Genomic DNA, 25397 nt, shown 5'->3' with positions numbered 1-25397 from the left:
TAATCATGTATTTAAAATATTAATAAATAAACTTATGTATGTGAATACCACCATTACTATATACTTATAATAAACCGATATAATAACGTTACCAATATTATAATGGGCTTAATTTTATTTTTGCTCTTTTTGTTTTTTGATTCGTCCCTATGAAATATATGAATTCAACTACATGAATAAGTTATTGAATAGCTGTTCGTATGTACAATCGGCATTCCAATCGAACGACGTCTGTACTGTGTGTATGAACGAGGTTGTATAAGTTATATTTATACAAATGTTTGTAAACATACCAATAACAATGTTTTCGGCGTATATCCATAAAGTGAAGAAAAAACAAAAAAAAAAAATGAAGTTGAAAGGAAATTATTAAAGAGGAGATTTATATTAAAAAACAACAAGAAAAAATAATAAAAATAATTTATTCAATTTTTCAGCTATTTTTACACTTTAAAGCAATTTTCCATACTTAAATCAATTGCATTCTTTGCATAAAATTATTTTATTATCATAGATCAGAAACAGATTTTAAACAAATTTTTACATTTTAATTTTATAATGCACATTTATTTTCTACATAAATACACGCACATAATAATAATATTTTAATGTAAATAAATACTTATGTATATTATATAATGAAAAAAAATATTATTTATTTTATGAAATTATTTTTATAAGGATATTGTTTGAGAACGTGGTTTGAATATTATTTTTATATGTTGAAAAATTTTTATGTTTCAAACTCTTGAAGGGAATTTATATTATATATAAGGTCCTATATAAAAGAAGAAAAAAATTTTAAAGGCTCAAATAGGATTCTGATTCATTGAGTACGTGTAGAGAAGAAGAAATAGATTTATAAATCTTTTATGAAATGAAAAAAAAAATAAATGTATATAAAATATTTTATTAATACTTTCATTATTTTGACTCGATTTCAGTAGCAGTTCAGAATATATTTGAGATTTGCCTTACAAAAGTATTAAGAAATAAAAGAAAATAATACTGTTATATTTGTAATTGGGCTTGTAATGAGCTGTAACATTGTAGTTCTTAAATTTCTCATAATATTTGTTTGTATTTAAGATTCAAAATACAAATTTTATATTTAATTTCCTCAAAGTAAAAAATTTAAAAGAGAAAAAGTTGTTGGAACCCTTTTAAGATCGTTTAAACGATCAAATTTTCTGGATTTGTTTATGACTCCAACCGGGATCTTTGAAGGTATTCGCATAAAAGGTATCAACAAACTGACTGCCCTTGTTTACAATACTGGTTTACTTACAGTAAAAATAAATATCTGTGCGAAATTTCGGAATTTTAACAATTTTGTGCAATTTCAATTTAGTATTTCAAAAGCAGACGTTCGATTTGAATCATGATAATAAATATATTATATAGCATCGGTTATGCTTCCTTCTTGATGCCTATTTACTATATGTCGTAAATTTTACTCACTATGGCAGTTTAGCTGGTTATGAACTGATTAAATATTTTTGGTTTTATATATTAGGCGGATCTAAAACCGTTATGAAATGTAATTTATTTTTAAACTTTTCATCTTCATTAGATTTAACAAAACAATGCTTACTTTAAATGTAAAATTTAAAGTGCTACTTAAATGGAAGAAAATGTGTTAGTACGATTTACAAGCAATGAACTTAGAAGATTGTGGAGGAGTTTGTAAACGTAAAATTTGCCAAATAATTTTATTAAATTAAAAAAATGTGGGCTCAAATTAATTTGAGCCCATATTGTTCAGTTCTGCAAAATAGTAAATACGTATTTTTTGCATTGTTAAAATTTCCCTATAAATATCCCACAAATTTTGACATGATTTTGATAAGATTCTAAGAAATAGTTTGTTTTTGTAATTGATAAATTTTCCTTCTGTTATGAAAGCAGCTTGTGAGTATGCCAATATATTTAAATTTAAATTCTATATATTATGAAGATTCTATTATAGCATGAATTTTTTAAATTTTATAAGAATTTTTTAAAAGTATTTGTTAAAGAATAGAAGAAAAATTGTGATCCCATTTTTAAAAGGATTCATTTAATATGAAAACTTTAATATTCATAGAATTTAAAATTTAATTTTAGATAAAGACTACATATATATGAATGAAAGAATGAATTTATTTATTATTCTTTAGAAAAAACAAAAAGGATTCAATTAAAATTTCATGTTAGAAAAGAAAAAAAAGAAGGAAAAATTTAAATAATAAATTTAGAAATTCATAGTTTTCCTTGAATTTACATAATATTTTTTTTTGTATTTTTATTATTTTGAGCCAAATTGAATATGAATTTAAAGTCTGCCATCTAAAGTCTGCCATCATCCATTTAAGTTCCTATATAATTATTGCTCATTTATATGGTTCAAATGATCTTGTATGCTTGTAGTATTGATAGAGCTTAGGAACTTATGTAGAATCACGATGATGATCTGTGAAAAATAAGATGGAAAATAAAAAAATGCACGGAAATAGGTGACGCAAAATTTAGATTTTTCAAAATTTGCGGGTTTGAGATAGAAGAGAATTTTTTTCTAACAAAATTAAGTACACATTAAAATTAAACATGCAGCTTTATTTGTGGTTAATTTAAACTCAAATGTATACCCTACACCTCCACGTAATACAACCGCAAAAACCGTTTACCGGAACCATTTAATCTCTTTGACGAATCTCAAAAGCCGCGCCAAAGATTCCCTCGACAGATCTTTTAGGCCACCATAAAAGGAAGCCTTTAAGAAACGCCGCCTTTTCCACATCAGGGAGACAGAAAGGCACTAAGAACATGTTCCACATCCTTCACCTCTGCAATAAGCTGACATACTCGACAGACGTCCGTCATGACGACTCCAAGTATCTTGTCATATTCTCCAAGAGGCAATGTCCCGTCAGCAACTCCACCAGTATGGTGAGAGCAGTTGTTTATATTTTTATCTTGAAGGGTGTTGAAATTTTGTTAATGAAAATTTTTTTCATAATTATTGCATTTTCTTAAAAAATTCAATTGCATTAAAATTAGATCCTTTCAATCTTTTATTTTTCATAGACAAAGAAATGCATTTTTTTTTAAAAAGTTTTTGATTTACTTTTAAAAAATTAAGTAGAAATTTGATATTCGCGTATATTTTGTAATAAATACGAATATTTTCATTAATTCATCAAAATTTGTTCTCCGGAATCTGAAAACATTTCTGTTTTCATTTTAAACTTTTAATCTCAAATCAAGATTTTTTAATTTAATTTTTATTTGATCATCTTATATGTACTGAAAATTTCTTGAAAAAAGGGAAAGCTATGTGTGTATTTTCTTATTTCGTTAAAAAAATATTTTCATTTCATTACAATTTCATATTACTTTTAAAGTTTTAATTTTTTTTTTAAATAAAATTTAATCTTAACTTTGAAATTAGTTGAAAAAGAGTTCATCTTTAATGTCTATAATGTATTTCTATACATACACACATATATATATTTTATAAAGAGGTGCAGTTATACGTGTTCATATACGTGTACTTATGTATGTATGTGGTTATAAAGGAAATTCAGATAAAAATCCATTAAATACTTCTTAAAATTTTATTTTCTTAAGTTGAGGAATGTTAAATGCTTTTTATATACATATGTATGTATGTATGCAAAAAAAAAGGAGAAAATGACAAGAGTTCTTCTTCCGTTTTCGTTTTTTTTTTCTCTTGCTTTTGTAAAAACTTATAGAGAGTAATATAGAGAATACTTGTAGCTAATAGTAAGTAATATTCCTGTAGGATATATGCTCTTTTAGGTAGAACAGAATGGATGCCAAATAAGTTTTCGTAAAGTGGAAAACTTTTCTGTTTTTCCTTTCTTAAAATTTTCAATTTTTTATTTTTTTTTTTATTTCAACTTGTTAATATACAAGTAAGCAATTTAAAATTTCGAAGGAAGCAAAAAAAAAAATGAAAAGAATTAAGGAAAATATTCGAGAGTCCTTTTGAATGAATGCAACTATATAAAGTTTTTTTAAGTTTACAAAAAGAGAAAATTAAAAATTGAGAAAAAGAATTTTAGTGAAAAGAAGGAGTAAACGGAACTTGGAAAATAACGTTAAAAATTTTATTGGGTTTTCTTGCTTTTCTTCTCTTGTTTTTTTTTTTTTTGGGAATCGTTCTTCTTTTAAATTTCCTTTTATACATTTTACAAATGTAATTTATTTTGGAAATTTTCTATATGTACGTAATTTTAATTCATAGGATGTCCAATAAGCAAACTGTCAAGAATTACTATTATAACTGTTGTATAATGAAAATTAATGAATATAAGTACCAAGAATTGTATATAGTAAGAGACAAGAATACTTCTAGATAGTGTTTTAAGAATTTTGAACTTTTATTTTAGTAGAAAATTAAACTTTCATATAATTGATTATTTTTTACGAGATTAATTGCATATAAAGTATTTTTATCTTTTGGAAATTATTATTTTTTCCGAAATCTAAGCCTCAACCCAGGCTAAAGAATGGCTTTACAATCCAATTAAAATTCAAATTTTTCAAAAAAAATCAAATATTTTATAGTTCAATTTCTAGCCGCATAGCTCAGTTTATACCAGAATTATTAAATTCAAATGAAGCGTTCTGTTAAACTCGTATGAATTAAAATATGAAGTAGAAAAATTTATAATACGTAGATATATCCGGCGTTGTATTCACTTATTGGGTGTGTCTTTACCTCCTGTACATGCAATTTTAAACGAAATTTGAAGTTTTTTTCATGTGATGCTAACTTGATACTAACACTTGTTACAAACTTAAGGAAAAGATTTTTTAAGTTTTCATAGTTACAGTAGATTTCATAGTATAAATTGTGTTCAATTCAAAATATTGGGTGCTTTTAAAAATGGTAGACTTCCAGCATTTTCATGTTCGAATCCTTTTTCAAATGAATTGTTGATTCATAATGCAATACTTACTCGTAAGTCTGATTTGAATTTAATTATTAAGTTACAGTTACCTTACACAACTTATTTGATTAAAATTTTATGCTCTAATAATTCTTCAAAGTAAAATTAATTTTCATTTTGTTAAACTTTGAACACACTGTGTACAATTGTGTTTTTTCTATACGAGTATGAGAATGCACATATATCAGGAAAATTCCAGATAGAAACTGCATAACAACACTACATAAATTGATGCGTTTGCTTTAATTTTAACATACGATAAAACAGTTATCTTTTCTTTGTACATTTTTTTTATTATTTGTCAAAGGTTGTGTAAATACATGAATGAAGGTTAGTTGAAGTTTTCAATTTTCATTAGGATTAATTTAAGATATTAAATATTATGCATAAAATTTTAATAAAAATGGAAAATGAAGTAAATGTCATTTGGAGGAAATTTAAAATAGTTGTAAAATGGTTTCCTCTGACCTTCGTTACCTATGCATAGTTTATCATTAATTCAATATTTTTTATTTTAATCAACAGTTTTTCGTTCTGCAAAGAGTGTAGCATTGTTTGTGTTTTTCTTAATAGTATACCCTCAAGTATAGAGTAAAACCACAAAGTACTACTGCCGAAGTGATTCGCATAAAATTTCTTAATGTAGCGCAAATATTGACATTTTTAAGGGATGAATTTTTTTTGCTAGCCAAATTGCATAACAAAACTAAATTCTAGCTCTACAAAATGGTTGTGATTAACAAAACGCTTAGTAAAAAGTGTACCAGGAAAACCATCTATTGGTAATAAATACGCATAATTTCATTTCAGTGCTATCTTGTGTAGTTTGTGTTATCTATGAGTAACATTATGGACTTTGAATACATAATATGAGTTTTGTAAATTAATCTAACAAATTGAACCACTGTAACAAATTAAGTAATCGAAAACCATTGATGTTAAAAATAAAATTTGTGGAAAAGAGAGAACGGGGCTCAAATTTTAAATAATTGACGTTAATTTAAAAATTCATTAACGTGAAAATGGGAGTAGAAACGTCCTAATTAAAAGAAGGAGGCTGAGAGCCGCATATAAGCCCTTCGAATTAGATGATTTGATGTAACAATAGCAAAGTAAGAAATGAAGAATTTCTGTAATAAGTAATTTCTTTAATAATTAAGGAAGTAAGAAATGAAGAAAAAGTTTCATAATTAGGGCATTAATATTGAAGGTTTTTCGAACAATAAGGGCATTAATATTGAAGAATATGCTTTTTTGAATATTTTTTTATTTTATTTACTCGCCCTATTGGGTAATTTAAATTCTACAGTTCCAAATGAATTAAAAATAAATTAATTATTATTTTTTGAATAATTTTTTTATTAGAAAAAAAAAAAACTTATTTTGCACATTATCTAAATTAAATTATTGTATATAATTCTAACAATTTAGGACAGCAATAATTTTTATATTTTGAATTTTAATTAAAAAATAATTATTTAACATTAAAAATAACATAATCATCTAAATTTAAATCATCTTTAAATTTAATATTAAACTTAAAATAAATTCTTGTGAACTTTAATTTTTTTTTTTAATTTTTTATTATAAAATTTAAAAATATAAAAATTTTTTCATGTAAATTTAAATAATTTTAATATAAATTTATTTCATAATTTTCTGAAAATATAATAATGTAAACGCTATAAAATTATTTAACCCCAGCATTGTTAAGGTTAATTAAAAAAATGTGTTTTTTCTTTTTTCATTAAATAATTTTCAATTGAAATTTGTATAGTAAACAAATTAATTAATTTTAAAAATCAAAATTATGAGATATTTTCAAAATAAAATATGCTTTTAGTGTAATTATTGCATATTAAGTTTAAATCCGAGGGAGTATCCTTGGAGATATTTAAATGTTTCAAAAAAAAAGTTAACAACATGAAATGAGTATTTTATGTTCTTTATAAATAAAAAGTTAGTAAGGGATTTTCGACCCCTGAATTTATTATGTGTTATTATTTTTGAACGGCGTATGAGGGTTAAGCAAGAAAATTTTTATGTACATTTTGAAAATTTCGATTCGTTTATTACCATCGAATTTGGTATTGAATTCGGATTAATTTATGTTTATATGAAATATATTGAGGAGGACCGCTAAACATTTTTCAATTAACAATCAATTTCTCATTAATAATCAATCAAACAAGACAACATATATGTATGTATATAAATCATGATATTTTTAATTATGTAAATTGCATACTCACATACAACTTTCAATTGAAAATTAAAAAAATTACAAAAAAAAAAAAAAACAAAAAATATTTTAAAAGAAAAATTTTTATATGAGCAATTGGTGCGTGAATTTTACCATTATCACTATTATATTCTTAAAATTAATTATATATATATATATATGTATATATATACATGTAGATTTTATATAATAATTATTAAATTAATTATTTAATAATCATTAAATATTCGCATTTTTTTCTTTTAATTTACAATTTTACTTTATTTTGGTTATCCTATCTAATTTAATTTTACATGTATATTTTATGCATGTATGAATGTGTATAATTTTTTTTTTATTCTCCTTTATATTAAAATATAATCATTTAGTGTGTTTTTTTTTTTAAATTTTAAGTTATTTTTTTATTTATTTAAAATTTTATAATTATTTTATTGATATTAGTGAATGGTATTTATTTTAATTTACTTTCTATATTATATTAAATTTACCAGTCATTTATATAGTGTTAAAGTAATTTGAATTTCACATATAAATTTTTGTGTAATAATTATAGTTATGTACATATTAAAAATATTTATTTTGTATTTTGTAATAATATAATAATAAATTTAAGCATTACAGACATATAATATTGCATATGCGTAGGGGAAATTTTTAAAATATTTACTATTTTCTTTATTATGAAAATCACAAAATTTTATTATTTAATTGTTTATAAATTTAAATATGACAATAAGTATAATGAAAATTAAAAAAAAAATTTATAATTATTTTATTTGAGTGAAAAAGTATTTTTTTCATTGTTTGTTTTATACGGCAACTCTGCATTAAACATCAATTATTTTTTATTGTACTTGTCAAAATGATTGAGCAAAAAGTATGTGTACTTTGCATTGAATGTAGATTTTTTATTACTTCAGTCTTGTTACTAAAGGTTTCGAGTATTGAATGAAATATACAAAAATGAAATAAATAACATACAAAAAATTGGTAAAAAAAATTTTACAAAATGACTGCAAGAGCAAGAGCGCCATCTATTTAACAGTAGTAAATACATTCGTTATGCAATAATTTTGAACCCGTTGCTATTATGTGGTTGAATAAAATTCAAAATTTATTTTATTTTTATAAATTGCAAAATTTTGCATTAATTTGCACTTAATTGTCTTGTGTTTAATTAAAAAAAAAATTATTTAAATTTTATTTTCAATTGCATGTATGTTTGAATGCTTAAAAGTTAAAATGCTCTTTTTTCAAAATAAAATTTTAAATATATTTTCATAAATTATTTTTGAAATTTATTTTGTTATTTTGCTATTTAATAATATTAAAAAAAATTACTTGAGATTAATATTTTTTTTACATATTATTTTTATTATTAATTTATTTTTTTTTAATTTACAATAATTTTACATTTATTTCCTTTTAATAAAAAATATTATAATATATTAATTAAAAAATAAAATTATATTTTTTTGAAAACCTTAAATTAAAGTAATAAAAATTTATTTTTTTTTTTAATTTTTTGCTTAAATTATAACAAATTACAATCGTTTTCTATTTTATGAGAATTTATTTAATGTGACATTTTATTATTTTATACATAACCTCAATATTGGCTTTCCTTTTTATAAAATAGAGTGTAATAATTAATAAGTTTTGTTGTTTTACTTTTTATCTTTTTAAAGTTATTCGAAAATGAGATAAAAAATTTTGGATTTGTTAATAAAATATTCGAGAAAAATAAAATTTTAAATTATTTCATGGCAAAATTTAATATTAAAATAAAAATCTTTGTAAAGAGATTCATTCAAATAAATTTGAATTTATTAGTGGTTTTGTAATTAGAAAATAAGCCGAATGTGTTTTTTATTTATGTTGCTGGAAGATTTTTATTCTGGCAACTCTGTCTGCCAAGAAGTTTACTTAATGAAATTAAATAAAATAATAATAATTTGTTAATTAAATCAAAATTCAAAATTAAATAAGGTTGAAATTATTTGTAATTATATTTTTCGTGAATTACTGACCAAAAAAGAAATGGTAATTATTAATATCTTTTGTTTTTTTTGAAAAATTATATTTTCTTTAAAAAATAAAATTGAGTACTAAGGTTTATTGTTTTTAATAATTAATTTCACATCAATTCATATTGATTTAATTTTGATTTGCGTCGAAACGGTAACACTAAGTAATAAAATATAAAATTTTTTCTTTTTAACTTAATAATATTATTATAATTATTACTAAAATCATCTGATGTACTAAATAATTTTTTTAATTTTAAATCATTATTTTTATTTTGTAAGTCACATTTATTTACTAAATTATTATTACTATTATTATTTAAATTTGTAGGTGTAGTCTTAGATGATGTAATTTTTAAATTATCTTGTGTTGTTGCTGTTGCTGTTCCAATATTTTTACTCGATAATGATAATAATGATTTTGGTGATGTTTTAAAAGGAAATGGGAAAATATTTCGTTTTTTAAATATAAATTTTTTCTTTTTCCTATTATAATTATCACTTAAAAATTTAGGTGATAAATTTGCGTAATTCTATACATCACTTTGTTTTGAATTTGTATTTATAACGAAGGCACCATTAATATGTCCATTTGTATTTAATGATAATGATTTATTATGTTGTTGTTGCTGTTGTGAATTTTGATGAAATAAATTTGAATTGATACCATTATTAATGATGCCATTTGTATATTGTTTTGTTATTATTTGACCATTAATATTTAATGGTGGTGGTATATTACCATTTGGTGTTGGTGTTAATTGTGCTATTAATGGATTAGTACATGCTGAATTAGCTGGTGGTGTTGATGTCATTGGTGGTGTTGCTGATACTGGTTTTATTAATTCTAATTTATCGTCTGTTGAACTTTTAACTGTTGTTTTACATAAACCTTTTGTTTTATTTTTTATTGATCTAAGATTTTGTGGATGTGGCATAGCATAACGTAATTTATTCCAAAACCATGGATCACCCCATTTAACATATGTATTCATTTTTAAATATGCTTTTAATTTTGGATCTAATTTTTCAACATCACCGATATCACCATAAATAATAATAATAACACGTGCTCTTCCTTCTGTTAATGCAGCTGTATGTGCTGTTCTAAATTCCATTTGTCCCCATATTGATTCTAAGAAATTTTTCGATAATACAACAATTGTTCGACGTGAATCTTCAACAGAATTTTGAATTTGATTTTGTATCCATTCGCCTGGTACCCAATCACGCATATGTAAACATAATTTAAATGGATGTTGTCCATTTTCAAGATTTGGTTGTAACTCATCTGTCACAAATGCTTCATCCTTATGTGAATATGAAATAAATGCATCATATTTTTTATTTTTATCAAGTTCTTCTTCTGTTATAAGACTCAAACATAAATTATGTTCAAATAACCATAATTTAAATTCTAACTGATATTTGTAATATAATGCAATTATAGCTCCAATGAATATTGCTAATAAAACCAAGACAACACAAACAGCAATTATTAATTTATAATCATTAGAGCAAATATCAACTGATGTAAGTGTTGCAATTCGTTTACCATCTTCACATCTTAAATCATTTACATCTTTCATAATATGAAGTTGTGATTGAACAAAGAAAACAAATTCTGCTGTCTGACAATTACATTTCCATGGGTTACCAGCTAATGAAATACTATTAATGGAACGTGTTTTGTTAATGACATGTAATACAGTTTCATTCATAATATCTAAACGATTATTAGCTAAATTTAAAATTCTTAAAGATCTTGGTATATTATCGGGTTTTAAACCAACAATTTCATTATTTTGTGCATACAATTCTTGAACTCTGCCGTAACCGATATTCCTTAGAGTTGGTAAATTTTTGATATGATTATTTTCAATATGCAATTCTATCCATTCAATAGCTCTAGATGATGTATTAAATAGTACTGGAACTTCCGTTAATTCAGAATTTGAACAATTTACTAGAATGCTACGATCAAAGCTACGGAACCAACATGAACATTTATTAGGACACGGTGATTTTTGTGGGCAAACTAATTCATATGAGTTTATTGCAATTATATTTCGTCCGGTTAGATTATATGGCCAATTATCAGGAGTGTAACCACACATTAATTTATCATATTTAAATTGTAAATGCTTTCCAATAGCTTCATATGAGCTCAAATTATTTATTAAATTACCAAATGCTGCTGTGTCACAATTGCATTTTAACGGATTATAATTAACATCAATTGTAATTACTGAATCAGAAAGTGCAAAAGTTTCAAGTTGTTCATTGATTCGATCAAAATTAATTTCCGATATTTCATTATGACTTAAATTCAATGCCAAATTGGGTCTTGTAAATTGTAAATCTTCTTGTGTTATCGTCTTTATTTTATTATAACTTAAATCCAATAAATTCAAGTATAATAAAGCTGAATACCAATCTGGATATATTCCTGTTATACTATTATTGTGTAAATTAATTATTTGAACATTTGATAATTTGGTTAATGGTGAACCACGGTTAAAATCGAAATTAAATGTTAAAAGATTATTTTGTAAATAAATTTCTTTTAGATTAATTAGTGGTTCCATTGTCTCAGGTGCGAAATTAACCAATTTGTTATTGTATAGTTCAAGTTTCTCCAGATTATGAAGTCCTTTAAAAGCAAAGCTGAAAAATAAAGAAAAGAAAAATGTTTTAAAAATTCAATTTAAATTTGAAAGAAAAGGAAGTTTATGTTCTAAGAATATCTAGCGAATTAATTAATTAGGAAAATTTCAAGTTACAAGGGATATAACAGATCATTCTTGATTATTAGCAGAATAAGGTCAATTAAGCCTTTGTATTATGGACGGTGTTGTATGAATCATTTGCTATTTTGATACACACTTATTTTATTTTACAAGAAACCAAAAAAATACTTACATTGATAACGTTTCCAATTCATTGTTAGATAAATCTAAAGTTTTCAATTTTTGACTATTTTTGAATGTAAAATCATCGATTGCAATTAATTTGTTATTTGCCAAATTTAACATAATTAAATTTATTTGATCTTCAAATAAATCAGCTGGTAAATTTTCAATATTATTTTCAACAATTTCTAAAAATTGAATATTTGTTGAGCCTTTAAATAAATCTCCTGGTAAAATCCGTATTCCATCCTTACGTAATGTAACATTTGTTAAATTTGTTAAATTTGAAAACAATCGATTTGGTAATTCAATTAGATCAGCTCGATTTGATTGAATACGAACAAGTGTTAATAATTTATTTTCTTCAAATAAATTCTCTGGTAATGATTTTAAATAATTTCCACTTAAATTAATATTTGATAAATTTTTTAATAATGAAAATGAATCTGTATCAAACGTTTCAAACTCATTTGACATTAAATCTAAATCACTTAAATTTATTAAACCTTCGAATACAGCTTTTGGTAAAGTTTTTAAACTATTACCCCATAAATTTAATTTAATTAGGTTCTTTTGACTTGAAAACATTCCCGGTGACAATTCTTCTAATTTAGAGCCACCCAGTTCTAATGTTCTTAAATTTACTAACGGTTTAAATGTATCTTTATGTATATTATTTGCATGTGTATAACGTAAATCCATCCATTGTAATTTTGTTGAATTGGCAAATAAATCATCTGATGATTTTGGGAAAACAACATTTTTCAATTGTAATCGTTGGATTTCATTTAAATCTTTTAAATGTATTGGTAAAATTGTTTCATCTTGATTAGCAAGAAATTTAAATCTTATTACATTTGGATTACCAAAACGTCGTATTATATTAACAATTGGTGTACCCAATGGTAATGCACAATTTTTAAAATCAACTTCATATATGTCACCAGTATTGATATTTGGTAATAAAGAATAATTTTCTGGTTTCATATTTAGAACACATTGTATTTGTAATTTAATTTTACGATTTTTTGAATTATTTATTATTGATGTTGATGTTGATGCTGTTGATAATGATTGGGTGGAATCTGATATTTCAACTTGTATTACTGGTCTTTCATATGGACATTCGATTTCCCGTACACCATTATTTCCAGTAATATTTAGGCACTGATTATCTTGATATGATTGACAATTAATAATGTCAATCGTATGAATTATTACGCAGAGAATTTGTAAGAATATAAAGAATTTCTTTCCCATGATGGGCTCGGTATTGGTTTAATATAGGTCGTCAATTATGTAAAGTGTAAATTTTTAATAATTTATATTTTATTAATTTCGATTTTATTTTGTAGTTTTGCTTAAATTTCTAAAATAGTTATGGTGAATCAAATCATTTATATCTGGAAATATAAAAAAGAAAAATTTCAAATTAATAAAAAGAAAGGCTAAATTTACAATGAATTCTTTTAAAAATTTTAGTGTGCTTTGTGACCTGAGAAAGGTTTTTGCATAATATTCTTAATAACATTAAATGAAACAAATTCATTATAAATTTAAATAAAATTTTAATATAATTTGTTAGTTTGAGATCTAAGCAATCTAAGAGATTTTAATTTAAGATCTAAGTTTTAGAAGAAAATGGAAGTGTTGGACTGTATTGCTAACTTATTCTTAGTGGTTTTGTTCAGAATTCAAAAATTTTTAGCAAATTACTTTGAAAATTTTCCCAAATAATTTTTACAAATTTTTTTATTTTAACAAATTTTCGCTGAAAAATTTCATAAAACGGAAACACTTTAAATAATGTTGTGCCATCATAAAAGATAACTCATTTCCGCATCAATCAAATATCAAAAAAAAAACATTCTTTATAAAGCAGAAACCCTTTTTTTTTACAAGAATTTTTTGATTGACAAAAAAAAAAATAGAATCGCAAGTACAAAAAGGTTTCTTTATTTTTGGAATTTGCAAATCGTTTATATAAACATTTTTGAAATCCTTTTGCAAGAAAATGAACCAAATAAAATTTAAAAAACATTAAAAATGCAGACAGACAATAAAAGCAATGACTGAGAGAAAAAAAGGAGAGTTCTCGAATCAAAATAAGTGAGACGGAATTAAAGGGTCCTTTATTTTCTATTCAAAATTGGAAAAGTAATTGGACGATGAACATTCTTGACAGGCTAGCTTTACAATTAGATTTTGGATATTGTTATCATTGTTATTATTTTATTGCTGACTTTTGATTGCCTCATTTCTAGACTAAAAAATGATGGTCCCTCATACATTGTACAATAAGAAAAAAAAATTTTTTTTGGATAAAGAAAAAAATAAAATTATTACACAAGTTTGTCATTTATATTTTTGACAATATGCTTGCGACGCTGTATAGTGTTACATATTCTTAATTGCTTCTGATGATATGCAAAATAATTCAAATTGAGTGTGTCATAATTGATATGTCATACTGGGATATTAAATTTAAAATGACGTACGTGTTTTTTAGGTATACAATCCAATATGTTTAAGAGAAAAACGATACAATGGAAAGCATTCGCGGAGAAACTTTGTAGATTTCAGTTTAATTCTAAATTAAGAAATAAAAATCTTAAATGGTTGAATACTAATTTTAGGAATGATTAAAGAATACTAAACAATCTAAAAATAGTGGCACTCTGGTATGCGAAAATTTTTAACTAGATGACCAGGTTAATGCAAAATCATTAATTAAATTAATTACATTATTGTTTCCGAATCCTGACTCTTTAGATTAACTTCGCTCTTTAGTTTTGTCACTCGAACATTATTAACCTTATTATCAAATAAAGTTTTGAGTATACTGTTAGACGCATACATAAAAAAATATGCAGTTTAAAAAGCATTTACCTGCTTTAGATGAGAAGAATTTTTCATCCAATTAAGTTATTGAAGCCAAACCTATTACGGTATTAAAAATCATTAAGTTTCAACGACTTCATCTAAAGCAGGAAAAATATCATCCTAGAAGAAAAAGCAATTGACAAGGTTCTAGAATTTGGCAGAGAAACCAACACTTGAATCATTTAGGAAAAGAACGCAATTAAATTTTTAGTAAATTACTCTAACATAAATCCTTTTTTTGTACTTTATTGGAAATAGAGAGTATAATTTGAAATTAGGGTTTGAATTTACAGGGATAAGAACCAGAATCACAGATTATAATTAAAATAATGGACCCATAGCTATTAGGAATCTATTGCCAGTGGTTTTTATTCAAATTTTTAAGACTTAACATATTTTTCTTATATTTGATTTATTCGATTTACGTGAAGTTATTTTCAAACAACTTTAACGTATATAATTAGCGAAGAGAGACCCTTGTTTCTCCATATTTGAGAATTTTTAATAAGTATAGAAAAGTAGAGACGATCCGCTTAATTTAATCTAAATGAAAATACTTTTTTTTATATATACAAATCAACACATAAACACACATTTATATATATATAATTATATACGTACAAGCCACGACAAAGGATGTCAAGTTTAATTTGACATTTTTATTTCATCCAAATTGCTGTCATTTCTGTTTTGTTATATACGAGGAACAATGTAATATGTACAAGTATATTTGTAAGAGGAATGTAATAGTCAAAGTTTTTATGGTGGTTCGCACAAATTAAATTTTCTTTTTTTTTTGTTTTTTTTTATTTCAATATCTGTTTTTTGTTGGACATTTATAGGAGTTTTAAAACACTTTTTGAATTTTTAAATGGAAATTATTTTATTTTTTTTGAAACAGGAAGAAATTTTCTACTTATACACCAGTTTAAAGTTTTCCTTTACAAAGGCGGAAAAAGAATTGGTACATAAGAAGACAATTTTGTTTTGTTTCGCTTATTTTTCTTCTTTTTGAAAAATAAATGGACCGTGTTATTATTTTCGCTACTTAAATTGTTATTAATTTTTGTGTTTTTCTTTCATTTTTTTTGGTGTGATTGCTTTCTGGAGACTCTTTGTTACGGAAGTCCCTTCAAAAGATTATTTTATTTTATTCAATATTTGTTGACAAATATTTAGATTGTTTCGATAAGAACCGTTCTTTTTTATTTAAATCTTTTTTATTGTTAAAAGGATACGGTGTAAAGGGATACAAAATTCAAAAGATCAGTTCAAATTTTTAATTTAATTGTGTTAAAAGAATGAAAACTTTGTAAAAACAAGTCCAAAAACTTTGAAGCGAATTGAAGTAATTCGCCTCAAATCAAAATTTTTTGAGGCGAATTCAAATTTTCGGTTTTTATTTTTAATATAAACGTTTAATATCTTTTGGAATTTAAAATTAATTGGATTTGTAAATATAAGGCGAACTTAATTTTATACTAATTTAAAACTTTTTTTTTATTTTATTCATGTAAGCATAATTAGTTTTTGTATTACTGAAAAAGTATTGATCAAAATTTAAACTTTGCAATAAAAATTTTGTCATATGGAAACTGCGAAGTGGTTAAAAAAATTTTTTTGTGTTGCAAATTTCCAAGCACACAAATTTAAATTTCGAAATTGTACCGTGACCTTTAAAATTATAATTCTGTGCAAATCCAATTGCGATGGAATTGATTTTCTTTTAAATTATTTGAATTTTGTTTTAACGTACTATCGACATGACCTTCGTATCCATGGAATTTAAAATATCATTCATGAATAAATTATTTAAAATAGTTAAGAATTCAGAAACTTTAATTGGAAAATTTATTGAAAATATTAAAATATCTATATGTAAAAAATATTTTAAGAATTAAATTTATTGAAAATAAATTTTTTCACTGAAATAATTTAATTAAAACATAATTAATTCTCCAATATTTAAAAAAAAATGTTATGTAAATTATTAAAAAATTTTTTAATTAAAAGCTGTTAAATTTTATTGGAAAATTAATTAAGTACAAATATATGGGCGGTAGTTATATTTGTGGAAACAATGGTCCTCAAATGTTAACGAAATGTAAAACTTAAAAAAAACTTAAGGAGAAGCTTAAAATTAGCAGCCCTTCTCATGGTTCAAAAGTAAAAAATATTTATTTATGACAAAAATTATTTTTGTTACCACAATCATTTCCAAAATTTTAATAAACTGAAATTTAAATATAGCCAAATTTAATGAGAAAAAAACATTGTTCGAAACTCTGCGCAATAATATATTTCTTTAGATATCCGCCTATGTCTATGCAATTATATTCTCATATTCTTTTTCTTGAAATTCCAATTTTTACTTTAATATTTTATTTTTTTCCAAGAAAATTCTTTTAATATTTCAGCAAGTTTTTGTCACATTCCGGATTATATATATACATTAAAATTATATTTTCCACCACATGTGTAATATTTGAATTTTTTAATTAAATTGAGAAAAAATCCTTATTATTTTCATTGTATGTATGTTATTCCCCTCAATATATTTTAATTTTATTTTGGTTAAAAAAAGAATTTATCTTTATATTTTTTTACAAAAGAATTTAAAATCTAAATTTGAAAAAAAAAAATAAGAGGAAAACTTTCTAAGAAAGAAAAAATTCAATGAATATAAAGGAATACAAAAATATTTTTGTACAATCATCATCAAGGATATGAGATGTTTAAATATGAATAAACTTTGATGTATTTGTAAAGATGAAAAAAATCAAAACAACAACAACAACAACTACTATAAAAAGAAATATATAGAAAATGATTGATGGATCGTTAAATATTGTATTTGAATACGAAATTTATTTAATGTTAAGTGAAAAAGAAAAAAAAAAAATAATCAATTTTTATATATATTTATCCTTTAACGGTATTAAGTTACCTGATCTTATTTGTTATTTTGTTAAGAATTCAAGGCAAAATATAAATTTTATTCTCCTACAGGCACGCATATAAATTTTGCGATAAAAGAATTTGCAAAAGCAAAAATAATGTCATGAATAAAATATAAAATGAAGATAAGGAAAAATTATTAAAATTTTTCAAATATTTGAATTCTTAAATGAATTGAAACAATGAGGCTTTTCATGCTATATTGTCGTCCATTCGGAGTTTTTAATAAATAAAAGCTAAACTTAAATAGAATATGAAAAGAGGCTCCGATAGAATTTGAAAGAATGAAAAAAGTTTTTGGTAAATGTGGATACATGAGGCAATATTCAAGAAATTGTCATATTTTTAAAATATTTTCTATCTAATTCGACAGGAACATTCTGCTACTAATACTACTAGAAAAGTATTAATAAAAACACTGATTGTTATTGTGGTGCAAAATGGTGCAGAACGGTGCAAATAACAGGGATATTTTTATTTTTTACACAATAGCAGGAACAGAATGAATTTCGAGAAGAGTGAATAGACATTTGATCTTTTATTTCTCTGTAAATAAATTGTTTTTTATTCTTTCTCATTTAGGTATTAGGAGAAGCACATAAAAGAACATGAGCGGTTTAATTATCGGCAATAGAGTATTAAATATGATAGTTTAAATATGAAGTGTTATTTGATAACATTAATTCTTCACGGTTGCTTAAAATAGCACAAGTTTTCCTACCTTTAATGTTAGATCTACTGTTGGATATAGCCTGTGTACTCCCAAAAAGTGAAAATTACAGTCTTGTCCTGCTTCTGTGGCTATACAAGTAGAATTTCTTTTTGATTTTTCAAGTACAATTAATCAATATTTCATTAAATTTTTATTATTTATAAAATTTATTTGCTCTGATTATTTCCGTTTGAAAAATGTCATTTAAAATAAATAACATTAATGTCTCGAAATTTGCTATTTGAAGTGCAAAATTGAAATATTTGTTTTCAAAAATCTTTCGCCGAAAAAAAATTCACTGTCACATTTAATTTATCTCTCATTCAATTTATCTCTCCTCAATCTATATAAACAAAGAATACCTTAATCAAAATTGTCATTTAGTTCTTAGAATGAAGCATGCTGTGCTATTTTTCAATCATATTCGCTTCTCAATATCTTTCGCTCCATATTTCATGGCAAAAAAAAAAATCCTTTTAGGTGTAATTAAATATTAAGGAATTTTTAAAGGCATTATTTTTTTCTCTTTTCTTTTTTAACTTTCTAAGATGATGTTTAATAAATTCACTTATTTATTCAAATCAATTTTTGTTTAATATTCCCTATAATCACGCCTTATACATAAATATGTACATACATGCATACAAATATAAAAACATTTACATTATAATATTTTTTGTGTTGAATTTTGAATATGCAAAGTATTTCACACTTCGATTAAAATTAGATTTTTTAGATTTTTTTGTTTGCCAGCATTGTATACAATAAGGGAGGTTATGTGATGGTACCGAATATCACATTTTGAGTTTTCGGCGGAAATCCATTTCTCCATGCTGGGGACGCATATGGAGAAAAACATTTTACCTAGGTTATTATTTTAAGACAGATGTTTTTCTATTTGTGCATTTCTGTATCGCAACCTTTATGGACCTTTACTATGGACCCGTTTTACGTTTTTGATAATTTTGAAGAACATGCAATTGGCGGATTTTATTTATGCTAATTTTGTATATGAATACACTCTGTTTGACAATATAACTTTTTCAAGGAAAACAGGTGTCAGCCAGTGGTTCTCGTTAATTTTAACAATGAACCAGTTAATTTTCAGGAATATTTAGGCTGGGAACAGAAAGTTCCATAACAATAAAACTGGACAACAGAAAATGAGCTGTTCAATAACTTAGAATCAAAGAAGTTATTTACTGTCCCACAGCATTTTTTTTTTATTTTCAATGAAGAAAATCTTTTAACTTTATAATTTCAAAATCAATACTTTTATTTATTAAATTTCAATTTAAAATTAAATATTGACATATGAGACTTATTTTTCTAAAAAAAAAACAGAATTTGTGTATGTGTACGTACGTGCCTATTGAAACGACACCTACATAATGTACAAATAAATATATATGAAAAGGGGTTAGAAAAATTGTGGTAAAAATATTTTAAATATCTTATATATTTACTTACACATATATGGTTTTTATTCGAGTACAATTTACACTTTAATATGATCCCACTTTATATAAAGTACAATTACATGAATAAAAAAAATATTTTTTATAGGGTTGTTAACTATGTTGAAAAGGTAGTGCTATACTACAAAATTCTAAATTAAATTTTTGAGTAACAGTATTAAAAATGCTATTAAGATGGAATTTATTTTTGAAAAATTAGCAGCAAATTTTATTATTACTTTCAAGGCTAATATGTTAAACATTTATTTTACATACCGGGTATCAAATTTTAGTGTTAACTGACATGGATTATTAATGCAACTGTCTTTTGCTATAGTTAACGAAATCGAAATCAACTATGTCATTTTTTGCATTGAACATAATTCTGTTCAAGTTAATATTAAGTTGAAAACAGAAAAAGAGCGATTTTTTATAGCGGCGAAATGTTAGAATTCATATAGTATGCACACATTTAAATGGAATTGTCCAGAATCAAGCGAAATTTTACCGGCCATTTCAAGCTGTTTTTTTTTTTTTAAATTATCTCTTTCCATGTGCATGTGACATTATATGCAAAATACTGAACAGTAGATTTTGCCGTACCGCTCTTGTTCTGGGTTAACAATGGAAATCGTCCGTCGTTGGTACTCAGCGCTTTTGTAACGATTTTGCAATTAGACATTTAACTGAAAAGATTTTTCTAAAACTGGAAAATTTTCTAAAAACTTAACAAATTTCTTGAAATTTTTGATACCAGCCGAATCTTAGTTATAATATCACAACTCGTTTCTATATTTTTTTTTTGTACAATTATTATTATATAACAAAATGTACAATGAAGGTGTTTATGTACACATGTTTGTTTTCTCGCACCGCATAAAAAAAATATTAAATAAACCACTCTTTGTCGCTCACTCATAAACTGATTCTTAATAAAATATTCATAGAAATGAAAATAAAGAGAAAAACAAAGAAAAAATGAGTCTTTCTTGGAAACAAAATAAAAAGAAAGAGAAGGAGGAGAAAGGGAGAGAGACGAAGTTAGAAGAAAATAAGAAAAAAAAAATATTTTATACAAATTTATTTTTATTTTTTCCATATATAAAAAACGAATTTATTTGTGTACTTCAATTTTTGTTTTTGATGTTGTTCGTTTCTTTTTTAAAGGGAAAATCGTCAAAGCATGAAATCATTTACAACTTAGCGATTTAAAAAGACGGAAAAGCTTTACATTTATACAGCGTCGAATAGAATGTCAAATCTCTTTAGTAACACATTTCCTTTCATCATGATCATAATCATAATCATCATCATCATTGTTATCATCATCATCGTCGGTATCGTTTTTGAGAAGAAAATAACAAAATAATTACAAAAAAAAAAAAGCAAGACAAAAATCCATAAAATTTGTTTTCCAAGGAAAAAAGTTTTTTCTTTCTTCTCTTCAGTTATTTTCTTTTTGATAAGCATGTCCTTAAATTACAATACTTCTTATGACTTTGAATATATTCAAAATATTGATATATTTTAAGGTTCGTTTACATTTTCTTTATCATTAATATTAATACTTCAGGGAATTTGTACCGCACTTTTCCATTTTATTTAAGTGACTATTATAAAATTTTAAAATACGGGCTTGTCAATTTTCAAAAGACATTCTGTTTTGATGAAAATTCAGAGTGTCAGACTGAATAATGTTTAAAATTTCTGTATATTTTTGAGAAATGAAAGATACCAGTATAAATTACAAAACATTCGTCTCATGTGGATTTCTGTAACTGTTACATATTTCCTCATATAGGGCGAAATAATCGACCAAGCTTCTTGAAATTTAATATTTTATTATTTTAGTTATTGCAACAATAAACAATAAATTAAATTTTGATATTTTTGGTTTCGAACAGAATGGTCTTTTGAATTTGTTCCGATTTAGAATTTGATTTAAAGTCAAGTGTTTACCTAGTTTATAAAATGTGTGAACAGAATATGTACATGATATAGAGTAATCACAGAATAGTTGGTATTTAATAAATATATGTCAGCTTTCATAAGCATACAATCACTTTCTAGCTGGAATTGACGGTATCGATCTACAAACAAATAATCTTAAAAAATATTCTTTGACAGTTTCGTTACCTATTTTTCTTTGACATTTTATATTTTGGTAATCGTAATTCTCAATTCAACATTAATTTACTTTTGCTGCACATTTAATGAAAATTATTATTTTTATTAACGAAACCTGTAAGAAAATTTTCAAAATAAATTTTATAGAAAAAAATGTAAACGAAATTTAAAAACATTTAAAAAAACCCAAAAACAAAATTTATTTATTAAATTTTAACCTCACGTAGATCTCATACTCATTCATACACATATACGCTAAGTAAAAACCAAATAAATATAAAAATTTAAAAGAGTAAAAAATTAATATATGTACATACAATTTTTTCTGGTTTCTTAATAAAAACAAAAACATCAAAAAGCAAAAACAAAAAATTATGTAAATAATTTTACTGAAAATGGGAATAACATGCACATATAGAGATATTATTTGTTTTTTTTTTTTCAAAAATACACACGGACGAACGTACATAAACACTCCAGCAGCGAGTTAAATGAAAATGAGAAGTTAAAGAGTATGAGAGTAAAAAATTAAATGGTGAAAAAAAAAATTCATCTGTTAAATTAAAGTAAAACAAAATGTTGTACGACAATAATAGCATAACAACAGCATAACAGCAGCAAAACAACAGTAGAAAACACAATTACTAACAACAGTATAGAATAAATTAAAGGCGAAAATAATAAGAAAAATTGCATTAAAGCGAAATCGAAAACGTTCTTACATTAAAAAAAAATTAGAAATTTTGAAATTTGCGCGATAACCAACCACAAACATGACGTACGAACGTATGCATAGAAATTTGCATAAAAATAAATGGAGAACATATAAAATTATAACGGTAAAATAACATGTAAAGAATTTCATTAAAAATTCTTTGGTTTTTCTTTAGAAAAAATATCCTTTTTTTTTATTCTGTTTTCTCCTTTTACATTAAAAAGACATTTCGAATAACAAAAGAAAAACATAAACAAAAAACAAAAGAGAAAGAAAGTTATGGAATCCTTTAAAAAGCGGTTTTTTTTTTCTCTTACTCTCTCTTTTTTTTTATGGCGCTCATCATTTTGTGTGTTTCGTGTGTTTTTTTCGTTTTCTGTTGATGATTTTTGGTAGTGTTAAAAAGATAACGGTAATTCTTTTAAATTTTTGCCTCATTTAACACTTTGAAAATCCATTAAAAACAGGTTTTTGTTTCTCTTTCGTTTTGTTTTTCTCTTTATTTTGCCTTTTAATGTGTCTTTTACTTGGCTTATGTGTTTTTTTTTATTCTTCAACTTTTGACATGATGGCACATTTTTTTTTTTAAGTGCGTATGTTGTTCTTTCTTTTTTTGATTTTTGTGCTTTTAAGCTAAACCGTTAACCACTGATTATTTATAGAAAATTTTTATTTATACATGGGGATTTTTTTCCTTCTCTGAGTAAATCCTAAATTCCAAGTAAAATGTTTTTAATTTTTATTTTATTTTCTTCTTTTCTTTTTGTATTTTAATTCTTTTTGATAAGAATTTTGAAGACTTAAGGTTTTCACAGGCCAAGGACATAAAAAAGGAAAAAGAAAATTTGCTTTTAATGTTGATTTTTTTTTCTTAATTTTTTTTTCTTTTTGGTCGTTTCTCTTTTCTTATCAGAACGCTAAAATAATGTAAATAAGGATTTTTATGTGAAATTTGCCCTTTATAACAAAGAAAAGAAAGAAAGAAAAGCAAAAGGATATTTGGTATTTGCTGTGTTTAAAATGAAAGAAATTGTAAATTTTAAGGGCCTAACAGGGAAAATAAAAAGGAAAAAAAAATCAAGAAAAAAAAACAAAAGAATAAATTGAAAGAATAGGTTTTAAAGATAGGAAGAAAATGACATGAGAAAGCTCAAATAGATGTTCAAGATTAAGTGTTGTAAATATTATAGGATTTAAAAAAAAAAAATAACAATAGAGATAGTGGAATCAGAGGTGTGCAATATAAATTTACAAAAAAAAAATATTTTGCCCATTAATCTTTATGTCCAAATAAATGCTAATTTGGTTGATGTGAGCACACCTGTTGTTTAAATGATTTTGCAAGTACACGTATGAAAATGAACAATGAGGTGCATTATAATGAAACTGCCAAATGAATAGTCATTCTGTCTTTACTTTTTCACATGTTCATGATTAGCATATTTGTATTATTTAACAAATTATCTTGAAAAGGGCAATTCTTAAAAAATATTGCCGAAATTTTTAAAATTTATTTTGAAAATGAGCTGTCTATTCGCACACTACACATATTCGTTTGTGTTCAGGGATGGGACTTAGTTTTGATTTTATTAGTTTGCTGCTATCAGCAGTTTATTACCGTGTTATATTTGAACAATTTGACTTAGTTTTTTTTCTTGACTTTTAAGAATTAAATTCTAAAAATTTTAATGTACAGTTTCATAATTCAATTTTTTTGTTTTTTTTTTGTGAAAATGACTGTTAACGTCACTGATAATGATTAAAATTCTCTTATATTACACATTAATGACAGCGATGAATTGAAAGCTACATTGAAGATAAAAAAAAAGAATTACAATGAATGAAAATTTAAGAATAAATTTTGTGTATTAAAAATCAAAAAAAAAAAAAAATTAAGATAAGAAGGTTGTAAATTGAACGTTTTATTCTTGCATAATATAAAAAACGTATATTGGAACGAGTAAAAATAAATTGTCAAATTGACATTAAAAAATAAGTGTTGAAAAATTTTTCGGTTTTTTTTTTTTAATTTTTATAAAATTCTTAAAAATAAAATTGATCAATAAATTCAAATGGTGTTTGTTTAATGGTATCGCAAATAATTATTGATTTGATTGAAATCACCAATCATTCCTGCTTAATACTGAAATTTTAAGTATAAGCCTAGAAAAGAAATTTTTTGAATAATGCTAACAATTAATTTTTGAATTATTAATGTAGATTAAAACCGAATTTTGAATTTGAAGAGATGAAATTTCAATTATTGGAATGATTACAGCTAATTCTGCTAATTTTAAAATGAATAATTTCAGAAATTTGCAAATTGAAACAGTCACTTTCTAACTAAGGCTTATAAATTACTGCAAATCCTTGTCTGATAAAATAATTTATATTTTGATTACCAAA

At 24.0% G+C, this 25397-nt stretch overlaps 1 protein-coding gene across 1 annotated transcript in view; it reads right to left on the bottom strand.

Moving 5' to 3' along the window:
• Positions 1–9180: 9180 nt before the first annotated feature.
• The window catches only part of LOC129614373 (protein toll), a 319631-nt gene continuing 303414 nt past the window's right edge, over positions 9181–25397 (bottom strand). The window contains exons 6-7 of the mRNA XM_055528948.1: positions 12150–13542; positions 9181–11894 (exon numbers count right to left, since the gene is read on the bottom strand). Of these exons, the coding sequence (XP_055384923.1) occupies positions 9761–11894; positions 12150–13399 (3384 nt within the window). The 5' untranslated portion in view covers positions 13400–13542 and the 3' untranslated portion in view covers positions 9181–9760. The remainder of the gene's footprint in view (positions 11895–12149; positions 13543–25397) is intronic.

This window comes from Condylostylus longicornis, unplaced genomic scaffold (assembly GCF_029603195.1).
Source record: "Condylostylus longicornis isolate FDR11 unplaced genomic scaffold, ASM2960319v2 ptg000107l, whole genome shotgun sequence".
NCBI lineage: Eukaryota > Metazoa > Arthropoda > Insecta > Diptera > Dolichopodidae > Condylostylus > Condylostylus longicornis.
Note: the sequence above shows the minus strand (reverse complement) of the source record. Positions and strands in the feature narration are given on the sequence as shown.